The sequence below is a fragment of the Sprattus sprattus genome, assembly GCF_963457725.1.
Source record: "Sprattus sprattus genome assembly, chromosome: 19".
Taxonomy (NCBI): domain Eukaryota; kingdom Metazoa; phylum Chordata; class Actinopteri; order Clupeiformes; family Clupeidae; genus Sprattus; species Sprattus sprattus.
The window spans coordinates 5,997,239-6,008,616 of NC_137917.1; the positions used below are offsets into that span (position 1 = coordinate 5,997,239).

The 11,378-nt window shown below is 41.0% G+C and overlaps 1 protein-coding gene across 1 annotated transcript; it reads left to right on the top strand.

The window, feature by feature from the left end:
• The first annotated feature begins 225 nt into the window (after positions 1 to 225).
• On the top strand, positions 226 to 7,907 carry ube2s (ubiquitin-conjugating enzyme E2S). Its single transcript, XM_080857783.1, has 4 exons — positions 226 to 767; positions 5,388 to 5,535; positions 5,684 to 5,874; positions 6,086 to 7,907. Exons 1-4 carry the CDS (start codon positions 765 to 767, stop codon positions 6,434 to 6,436), a joined length of 693 nt encoding a protein of 230 aa, XP_080713909.1. The 5' UTR covers positions 226 to 764; the 3' UTR covers positions 6,437 to 7,907.
• The last annotated feature ends 3,471 nt before the right edge of the window (positions 7,908 to 11,378 follow it).

The following is an 11,378-nucleotide window of genomic DNA, read 5'->3' on the forward strand; positions in this document are numbered from 1 at the left end:
ACTCAAATTTGGCTGGTTGGGGAAGCTGGAAAAGGTTGTGACGACATCTATTTCTCGGTGCACAATTGGTCAGAGGAATTATGTGGTGTGGCAGCTATATCACGGCCCGCATGCCGATTGGCTAAGACCACAATTTTCACTTGGATAAATGTATTTTTGTTCCTGTGTCAAAGATAGATAGCTTAGCTGGTAGCTAAGAGCTATAGCCACTGGGAGGCTGGCTACTTTAACAAGTTACATCTTAACTGGCGAATTATTAATAACGAATTATTCTACAGTTTTTGCTCACCCTCATGCATTAAGTGAAATATTGTATTTTATATTCAGTCGAATGTGGACAGTCTACTTTCAGGCTACTTGGAGCAAAGCAAAGCAAAGCTGCTAAGGGGACTAGCGAATTTGTTTAGCAAGCTAGCGATAGCTAACCTTACTGCTGCCTTATTTAACGTAAGCTGATTGGCATTACCAGCATAACGTTCGGTTTGCATTGTCATTTCATTAACGTTAACAGTTCAAGCAGTACCTTGCACCAAAACTCAGGAGCAGCGGAATTATTGGCGAAGCTACAACCAGAACGTATCTAGAGGAGGAAGCTAGTTAGCTGGCTAACCGGGATAATATAGGACGTTCCCTTAACAGTGGCTAGCTAGCAGGTCTACTGTTGACAGTGGCAGCTAAGTGACGTTAACGAAAATCCAGTCCAAGAATCTACTGTCAAGTCGTCCTTCTGTCAGATACTTACTCTATTTCAACAAAGACAAGCCATGGTGAGTAAATGCTTTCGACCATAACGTTATGTGTGCTAATACACTGTAGTTGTCTGTAATTGTTTAGCTTACGGTACTTCTCTATATAGCTAGTGACGGCTAACTAAACTAGCCAACAAAGTCTGCCCAATTACTCTTACATGCTAGCGATTAGCCAGTTTACCAGTGTCACGGCATATCTGGGTTTACGTTAGCTAGCTACAAAGCTATTTATGAAGGCGATGTTGCTTGATTCGTTGGCTACCTAACGTTGTCAATTACGTGTATGGATAAGTTAATTGGTAGTCGTTCTTAGTTAGATATTTGGAGTTGGTAACACCATAAATATGTGTTGTACACTTTAGATACGTATCGTCAAAGTTATATAGCCACCATGTCGTGTTTGTGTTACGTTAACATCTGCTGTTCTCACTGCTGATAGCTGAAAGCCAGATTTCTTGCTTACAGGAAAATCATATAACTGTAACTGTTATCGCCCTATGTAGCTAAGTAACTTCAGCTGTAAGTGTATGTTTGTGTGTTTGGCTGGGACATTGTAAGCTGTGGGCATTTCAGACCATTAGAACAGTCCCAACAGGATTTCAAAATTTAGTTGGTGTGATCTTTTTTTTTCTTAATTTTTTTGCTATCAAATTACAGATTTTGTGGTGGTTATCTCCAAAAAATGGTTTAAAAATATTTGTTCCTCATTAAACTTCACATACTCAATCAAGCAAATTATTTAGAGATTAAGGTAAGTTATCTGATTAACTACACAAGTTCTGATACGATTGATGCTAGAAAGTTGAACATTGAAATTCACTAGAAATTGGCTCGGTGTTTGAACTCTCTTCCACAGGTTCTTGTTAATATTCAGAACAGTGATCATGGGTTATCTTATATTATTATTATTAAAGAGTCATGGAGCATGGCGCATAAAGCGAAAGAAGACAGAAGTCGAGATCCAACTAGCAATCTACCGATTGCTGAACGGCTTCTCTTCCACCTGAAAGCACTGTTACCACAGCACTCAAAGAGGACTAGTTAGAATTGCACACTTCGCCATAACACTCTTTTGTGTAAAGTTAGCGTTTTGAAACTTCTGTCATACATATCTATTCACATCAGATTTGCTCATGTAGGCTATTGCTGACACTTTTTAAAACCGGTTTTGAACAATGGTCTAATCCAAATAGATAAAACAGTGATGTATGTGGGTTAATAAGGCTTTAGGCTGAGGTTGCGGGCTATTCACGTGGGGCAATTACGTCATCCGGTTAGAAAGTCCGGATTGGGCGTCCATACAAACACCGCTCCGCTGGCGGGTTCGTATCTACCCACATTGGAAACCGGATTCAAAAGGTTCAGTGACACAATCTCCCGGGCTCGTGTGGACGAGAGGCCGATCCGACGACATTTCTTTCCGGATTCGGGCAATCCAGGTTCAGTCTGGACAGGCCCTGAGGCTTGAGGCTACATGTAGCACGATAACATTTAGGCCTGTACGATTAAAAGATGTCTAGGTGACCATTAGTGTCTACATGAACAGGGATTGCTTACATGTTACATGAGTTGACCACTGTAGATCTTCATTTAGCCACCGGAGCTTTTGAGCAAGCTAACAGGTTAACTGCTGACGTTTTAAGACACTACAACTACACTTTGTTGTAATTCATAGACATAGTAAGACCTAAGGCAGGGGTGGGCAAACTTTTTGACTTGCGGGCCACAATAGGTTCTAAAATTTGACAGAGGAGCCGGGCCAGGAACAGATGGATGGAGTGTTTGTGTGAACTAATATAAATGACATGTAAAAATCATCACATGAAAGGATTTGGCCTTTAACAGGGAGCAAAGCATTTATTTGCAAGGCAATTTAACAAATTGCACGAACATGAACAATACAAAAACATGTCGTAACGTGACTGATCAAACATCATGAAAACATCTGAGGCTTGCGCCCAAACCAATTACCTCACTTGAACTTCTTTATTATTTATTTACATTAACAGGTTAGAGCAGCCACGCAGGCTCTGTTCGGCATAGAGCTGCAACGATAAGTCGACAAAATCGACGATGTCGATTGTGAAAAATGGTCGACATGGATTTATATCCGACGCGTCATTTCATTTATTTATTTTCGGCCAGGCGCTAGCGGAGCTAGCGGTTATTTCCATACGCCGTTGCAATGCACTATAGGAATTGCGAAAAATTGCTTCTTTACCTAATAATAATTGACCATCATTGAGACAAATGGAACAGAATCTGCAAATAGCCTAGCATACGAATCAAACTACTGACAGAGAAGACAAATATAACACCGGCTTTCTATATTTTTATAGCAGTGAAATATAAACATTCAAATATATATATTGTTTTACATGTGCACAATTTGAAAATATGCATGACCAAGATCATGCACCATTTTCTTTACCCTCCGTTCTCTTACCTTCATGTGCTGCATATCAGAAATTGCCGACAGAAAAGCGAATTACGGTGGGTGTCCACGGGACGCAACATCGTGTCGCTCTCATTGGGATAGAATGGAAGCGTCTTGTTGCCTGCCGACACCTGCTGAGGAAAAAGTCGGCTCTCCTGGCTGCTGAAAGTTGGGGATTTTTTAACTCTATGCAAATGAAGGCGACTTGCTGAGAGCCAATCAGTTCGGCGTGTGGGTGATTTGGAAGTCAGCGTAGCTCATAGGGGCGGGAGTAATCAAAAATGTCTTAAAAAGATGGCGGACATCGGGACTCATTTACCGGGACATATTTTATGTGAATAAAGGTTATCTACACGACTTGTATACGTCTAATCGACTCGGTTTGTTGTTTATATCCTACACGAATGCTGTGAGGTCAAACAGAATATTGTAGGTCTTAAATTAAGCTCTAATTAAGCTCTCAACTATTAGTTAGCTTGCCGCTAATACTTTGACCGAAAACCCATTGTAGCTAGCTAGCTGCTAAATATGTTACAATACCATGTTTTCGTGATTGAACTGGCTGATATATATATGGTTTAGATTCACAAATTAATTCACAAATTACAAATTAAAGTAATCAGCGCAACATCTTATCTGAACTCTGAACTATTACTGTTAGCTTGCCGCGAAAACTTTAACCGAAAACCCATTGGAGCAAATAGTGGCTAGCTAGCAAGCTGCTAATAAGTTTCATATACTTGGACATTTGCTACAGCCAAACTGAATTTTCTGACCACGCCCCCCAGGCAACTAGTCACATATCTATCGTGGACACCCACCGTTATTCTGAGATGGCTCATGTTACCATGGAAACAATAAACAAAGCTAGCTTTGGCACACACATGCATTGCGAGATCATGCGCCATCTAGTGGGGAAATGGGGGCATTACAGGAGAAAGGTCAAATTGAATTTAATAATATTTGGACAAGTTCGGTGGGCCGGATTAAAAAGCCCAAAGGGCCGTACTTTGCCCATGTCTGACCTAAGGCCTTCATTGACTTTGTTATAGGGTACACTAAAATAGATTGAAATGCTCCAGTGTTCCAAAAAAAACACATAATTTTTCTCATACTGTACATCTATAGTCGCTATCTTAGCGCTCCTGTGTATTTAAGCCCTCCCTTCCTGATGAGCCCAGTTTTTGAACAGCTGTTGGCAGTCAGGATTGTGTTACAAGATTGCATCATCAAGGAAAAGGACTAGAATTCCAATGATGTGTTTCAGGCAACTGAGAAAAGTGGTTTCTCTGGGAGAGAGTTACTCCCTCTAGTGTGTACTTTGAGATTTGGAACTACAGACCATCTACATGCACAAAAAGCCTTATAATGCAATAAAGGGAAGAGGAAAACTGGAAAAGCATGATGGGCCCTCTTTAAATGATGTCTGGGCGACCTTATTGTCTCCATGAACACAAATTTGTTTATATAACATATTACATCAACTTAGTTGAGGCAAATAGACCCCTGAAGATATTCATTTTGCATTTGAACTTTTGAACTAGCTGACCGGATTACCACTAGGTAGATTGCTGGTTATGCACCACACCACAACTATAATTGCCACTCAGGACGCCCAAGCTGCTTGCGGCACAATTCACAAGGTGTTTCGCTGTGTGGAAGCATAGAGTTTCTCATTGACAAAAGCTTATAATGACTGATGTTTTTTTTTTTTTAGCCTTGCACACATGAGCTAGAGATGTGGTTAATGAGTTCAGTTATTTTTTGGTTGTGTTTATTTCCACTTGTACTCTAAGCCCCAGGTGTTTGGGGCTAGATTTAGGCACCTTTGTGGTTCTCACATACTGTGATATTTGTGAATGTCATTGTCAAGCGAATATCCTATATCAAGCTCACTGTGGTCTTCAATCCATAATGAATGCGACATGAAACAGTGGCAGTGAATGAGACAGACCGTGTGTAATTTTAAACCACCGCCAGGAAGTCAGAATTAAGTTGCAATTCGACATCAAGGCTTATTTTATGCAGTAAATAATCAAAATATGTAGCATTGTAAAATAATGCAGTAAGGCTAATTTAGCATTGAATTCCATGATCATAAAATAGTGAAAAACTGGGGGGTGTTAATCTTAATAGGAGCACTCCTTGCATTGATCATAACTTGACTTTACTAATGTAAACAATATGTTTTGCCTTGACAGAATTCAAATGTGGAGAACTTGCCCCCTCAAGTCTTAAGACTGGTCTACAAAGAGGTGTCAGCGCTGGCAGCAGACCCTCCTGAAGGTATAAAGATCTATCCCAGTGAGGAGGACATCACAGAGCTACATACTGCCATAGAGGGTCCAGGTAAAGTATTGGTTATTTGGTTAAGCAAACTATTTGTCAGGGCAGTTTTACCCCGTGTCCAAGTCTCAGAAATATCAAATTATATTATGCAGCTGCTGTGAAGAATAAAGAATGTTTGTAAGTGTATGTTTGTCTAATTGTTGTGCAGAAGGAACTCCGTTTGCTGGAGGTGTGTTCAGGATGCGCTTAGTCTTGGGGAAGGACTTTCCAGCTGCACCCCCCAAGGGTTATTTTCTCACCAAGATTTTCCACCCAAATGTTGGCCACAAGGGAGAAATATGTGTCAATGTGCTGAAGAGGGACTGGAAGGCAGAACTGGGCCTCAGACATGTGTTGCTTGTAAGGTTCATTCCTGTACATTCCTGTTCATATACATTCACACACACTCAAACCCTCATGGTGGTTTTCCTCTGTAATCGTGATCTGTTGGCACATATACTTGTGATCTGTGTCCAGATAGTAAATATATGTTGTAAGTGGTTGTTGCTCAGCATGTTTTAATTCAGTCCATTTTTGCATTTTCCTTTCTGTACATTTTTCTATTCTCTAGACCATTAAGTGCCTTCTGATCCACCCAAATCCTGAGTCGGCTCTGAACGAGGAGGCTGGGCGACTGCTTTTAGAGGACTATGCTGAGTATGCTTCCCGTGCCCGTCTCCTGACTGAAATTCACGCAATGGGAGGATCAGGAGGGACGTCGGGAAACCCTCACGAGCCTGCTGATGGCCCTCAGCCTAAGAAACACGCTGGAGACCCAAACAAGCGGGCAGTTGGAGCAGCTGCACAAGCAGCCAATGGTGCAGGGGTCAATGGTAGCACTAGTGGTGGCAGCAGTAGTAGCAATAGTAACATAGTTGCGAAAAAGAAAACCGATAAAAAACGTGCTTTGAGGCGACTCTAGTTCTGAGTTCTAGCTTGTTTGTGTGTGTACATAAATATTGAAGTGTAACAGACCACCTTTACTACCCCCCCTCCTTCATCTTTCTATCCCTACTCAAATACTCCTGTCCTTAACCAAGTTTATTAACCTGTGGGTTTTTTGACCCCCACATCACCCCCTAGTATTGTCCCATCATTCTCTCTCTTTGCTGCTACTCTCAGGATCCTGTTTGTCTTCAAGTGAAGTCACAAGTACTCTTGCCTCTTATTTACTGCACATCATATAAAAACCTTCTGTGTGTGAGATGCAGTGTTTAACATTGACGCTTATGTTACTGAAGATTTAGTTTGTTTGTTCTGAACTCTTACTGTTCCTGTGCTTTAGCCCTAATTCCTCTAAAGAGGTGAGATGGGAAAGAGTTTCGGGTTTCAGGGGGTTGCCACTCTGTTCTCATCAATGAGGCAGGATTGTACAATGTACTGCCCAGGTAGCCTCTTGTCAGATCCACCCGGAGAGTTCAATATATGTTTTCATCAATGCTTCTGAATAATCTCCCACTCAATCAGGCATGTCGTTAGAAAGGATACAAGAGGCTGCATGGAACTCCGGTGCTAAGCAGGCTTCTCTAGGTCTTGTTTAGACTTATCTGAGAAGTTACTGGAGGAATCCAAGGGTAAATTGAAGGTAGCAATGGTCATCCCAGACATTATGCAATTGCACTGGCCTCAAAGGCTTGTATAGGGCATGGCCTTTGTTAATCAATGAAAGATTGAATTCATTTTTAGGAAGTGTACTTTGTCCCTCTGTGTTGTATGTGTGTGTGATGAAAGATGGAATTTCTCTATTTTAGGAAGATGTAGAAGATTGGGGGCTAAAAATGTGGTCTGTATATTATTAAAAAACAATGTTTGTCTTTTTTAAAAGGTATCTGTGTAATTTTGTAATTGGTTTTCTTTCTCTTTTTTTCTTATTTTTCAAATTTATAGACTTGTTATTTTTTATTTTATTTTTGCTTTAGATTTTAGACCAGGGGGACAAACAACAGAGGTAGAGCTAACCATGCAGTGAGGGGGAGAGTGAGGGGCTCTTGTATCCTTTCTCGGGGCCGGGGTATCCACAATTTTGAGTCTTGCTCTCAGTGACCACCATGCCATTTTTAAATCTACAGATCCCGCCTGTGGTGGTCTGTTGTCAAAGAATTTGTACTTTATCAGATACGGCAGTTTTTATATTCCCCCTTTTTGTATGGATTGTCCCGTTCTCATCTCTATCCCCCATGGTCATACCTGGATAAAGTGTCTGTCTCTCGGGAAACATTCATCAGCAAATCATCTCCCCATCCTCTTTGCACCACTACGGCTCACTCCTCTGCAGGTTTTCACAAATTCTAAATGATGGGCCTACATTTCCCAAGGAAACACCCTCTTCCGCATTTGACTTTGAACTTTGAAAACCTGCTCTGGGAAGCTAGAGCTTATGTGCAATTTCTTGGACGGGGTATTTTTGTGTCCGTATAAGTTATTTAAATTAATAATAAAACATAAAAGTATGTAATCGTTTTGTGCACGTTTCATCATTTAACATCAATCATAGAATCTATTCTCAAAACTTGGGACTTTAGGCTACAGTCTCATTTGGCCTTGTGCGTCAGTGGCATTTGGCGGGGTGCATACACAGCCAGTAATTTCAGGTGTTTATAACGGATGAACGGTTTTCTCAGTAGGTTACCCCTGTGTCTGCATTAGCTGCCCACCCACCTGTATGGGAATAGCTTCCTGCGCAATGTCTAATTACCCTGTGTGGCGCATGTGGCTGACAGCAACCTGGGGAGCAAGCTGTATCTGAAAAGCTTGTGGGAGGTTGCCTTTCACATGAACCTCGGTAAGGTTCTGGGTCCTTCAGATATGACTCCATTAAGGGTGCTTTTGATAACTCACTTCCAAATACACCTTGTGGATATCCTCTTTTTGCATGTAACTATTTGCTGGTCTGCTTTGGTTTGGTTCTTTTTTTTTTCCAGTTCAAGGGAAGTTGGCGTGAATGATTAGTGATCGTGAAAAAAAACAATGTATAATCATATTCGTTATCAACAATTCCTTTAGTCTGGTAGCCTATATAACCATATCCCCCCTTTCATCACATTAGAAGTGCCACCAACAGGCTGACACCGTTGCTGTAGCAACCAGTGGTACGTTTTCTCCTTTCATACCGCCTGTATGCGCGAAAAGACTGGGAAGTCGCATGAGACACGAAACATTTGAAACGGACGAAATCATCGTGTCAGACAGATCTGTACCAGTTTGGGTAAGACAGACGGCTACTTGAACTATCTGGGCTTGGCGGACCTTAGTGAAAATATTTTCATTCCACTGGTTCTTATCAATAGGGTCTGGACACCTCTCCCACAGAACGCATCCACGAGCGACGTCAAACGACAGCATTAGGACATATCTTGAGAATCATGTTGACTGAAACTGAACAAAAAGCTTTTGCATCCGCGCTCTGGTTGACGCATGTGTTTACACCGATAAAGATCATTTATTGATCTTTTTAAAGACAACTAGGCTCTGCAATTTGTTTCACCTTGTGCATCTGCAACGGTAGGCTACAAATGTTTCTGAACCGTCGTGGCAAAGAGAGGCTACTCTTATCCTAAAATAACTTATGAATTGATGGCGTGACAAGGCGTAAAATATGTAAGTGTACTGGCTACATGGTATTATGAGTGAATTGCAGAAAAGGCAACCTTCTTAAAAATCACTTAAACGCATAATTGGAGCTTTTAAGTGACTTTTTAAAGAGTGGAAGTGGGATGAGTGTCGCAACAGTTATTCTTCAGAAGACAAGCTATCAGCCGTCATAAATCCTTGACGACATAGGATTTTGGGAATGATTGCTCACGCAGCAGTCTCCAACCTGTCAGTTCTATAGGATACACCGAGCAGAACACAGGTAAGAGACCTTGTCATTTCCATGGCATCTGATAGTTTACCAGTGAAACTGATGTCTGGCTTAGCTTGGTAAGCTGCATATTTTTATGATTAACCATTTACTGATTCTATGAGAAAATGTTCAATAACCCATGTGAAATGAGTAACTCAACTAAGGTGACTGGCAGTGGTCATCATCATAGGGTGAGCTTTGTAAAAAAGTCCAATTATCAACGCATTAAAGCGCAAGACCGCTTGAATACAGTAGTTATCATTGCGGCATACGCACACACTCTTTTTTTCAAACAGCACAACGGGTAGTCATTCAATGCATACACATTTGTACTCGTACACCTACTCACACATTACGATACAAGCAAATCAGGTGTCAGTAGTCTCTGCATGACATGTTAAGACGCGCTCATCTCGCATATAATCATACGAAGTCCACTGTCCACATCAAAGTCTACGTTATGAAAAGCTCAAATATACAAAGTGCATTACGCAGTAACTCTGTTTCTCCAAACAGAATTTTTGGTGGTTTACTGAAATAATTCAGTCGAAATTAAGATCGCTTTCTGAAGACGCACCACAGAAATACAGTAATTTGTTTCTTTAGTTTAAAACGTAGAAGGTCTTTCATTTTGATTCTGCTAACAAGTGTCTCTGGAGTACAGCAGGATACCTACCCTAAGTGTATAAAAAAGATGGCACAGTGGCATCTATTAACTGATATGTGTGAGATCTGTTGACTGATGTACGGGTATTGTATTATGCATCTATGCCATCCATGTCATTGACATAAAATATTGGCAATGGGAATAACAGTTGCAGCCAATTATGTACGCACATTGCACTGAAGTACATCTCTTCCATCTCACCATCAGCCTCACTCCTCCTTCCCTTCAGTCTCTCAGTTCATCCTTATTCATCCTGCCCTACATAATATGGTCTACTGCCCTCCTCTCCCACCCCTTGCACAACCGCATAGCTACATTACTTTGGCTGGTCAGACTAACAGGTATTTTTGAGTCTATGACATTGTGTCTCAGTATGCAGCATAAATGACAAACGAGGTTTCTAAATTGTCCTTGTCCTAGAACTCTCTATAGTCCTGCAAACCTGGCTTGTCCTTCACTTACAAGAATGAAATCATAGAATTTGGTACCTGATACCACAGCGAAATAAGCTCCCCAAAAATCAGTCATGAATAGGTTTGCCACCTGTCACAAATTGCCAATATATTAATATGAGACCCATTTGAAGTAACCTTCTTATTTATAGGTTTTGTTATACTAAGGAGTTCCAGGACAGCTTGTTGTTTTTCGTGGAATGACTTGTAGGCCCCAGCCTACTGTAGAATAGAATGAAAAGGCAGTAAATAGTAGACTACACTGGTAGAGGTTGGGTTATGTTAAATTAGAGGATAGTGGCATGGTTTTGCCTAAATGTGCACACAAAGAGCATTCCTAGTTTTTCTCCAAGTCTGTTTCTCCTTCTCTACCAGGCAGCTCTGCAGCAGTGCTATTCTAAGAGAGTTAGCTGCTTCATCCCACGCACCAAATCACACTAAGGAGAGAGAGAGAGAGAAAGAGAGAGATAGGGGAAAAGAAGAGATAACCTAGAAGAATCCAGGACTGATATGTTATGTGAGACTCTACCTCTATTGCAGCTTAAGAGAAGAGAGTTGCTGAATAAAATCAAAATTAATTGCTTCTTATTTTGCCACATTTTGTTACATGAATGGTTAATTCTGTTAGTTCTGCCTATGTGATGTTACTGAATTGATAGGCTATGCACCATGTTTTCCTACATGTTGGCATACTTTGCAGTCGTTAAATATGTAAAGGAACAGTGTATGGTTAACATACAGTTCACGCTCACGTGACAACTGTTTCAGAGGGGACATTTTGATGTTTGTAGTCTCTCATGGGCTAATCTGAAAGATCTGTTTATGTGTTGAGTGGGTTTGTGCCACTGTCACATTTTATGCAGCACGTTGAATACATGCTTTGTGGATTAGTGCATATGGT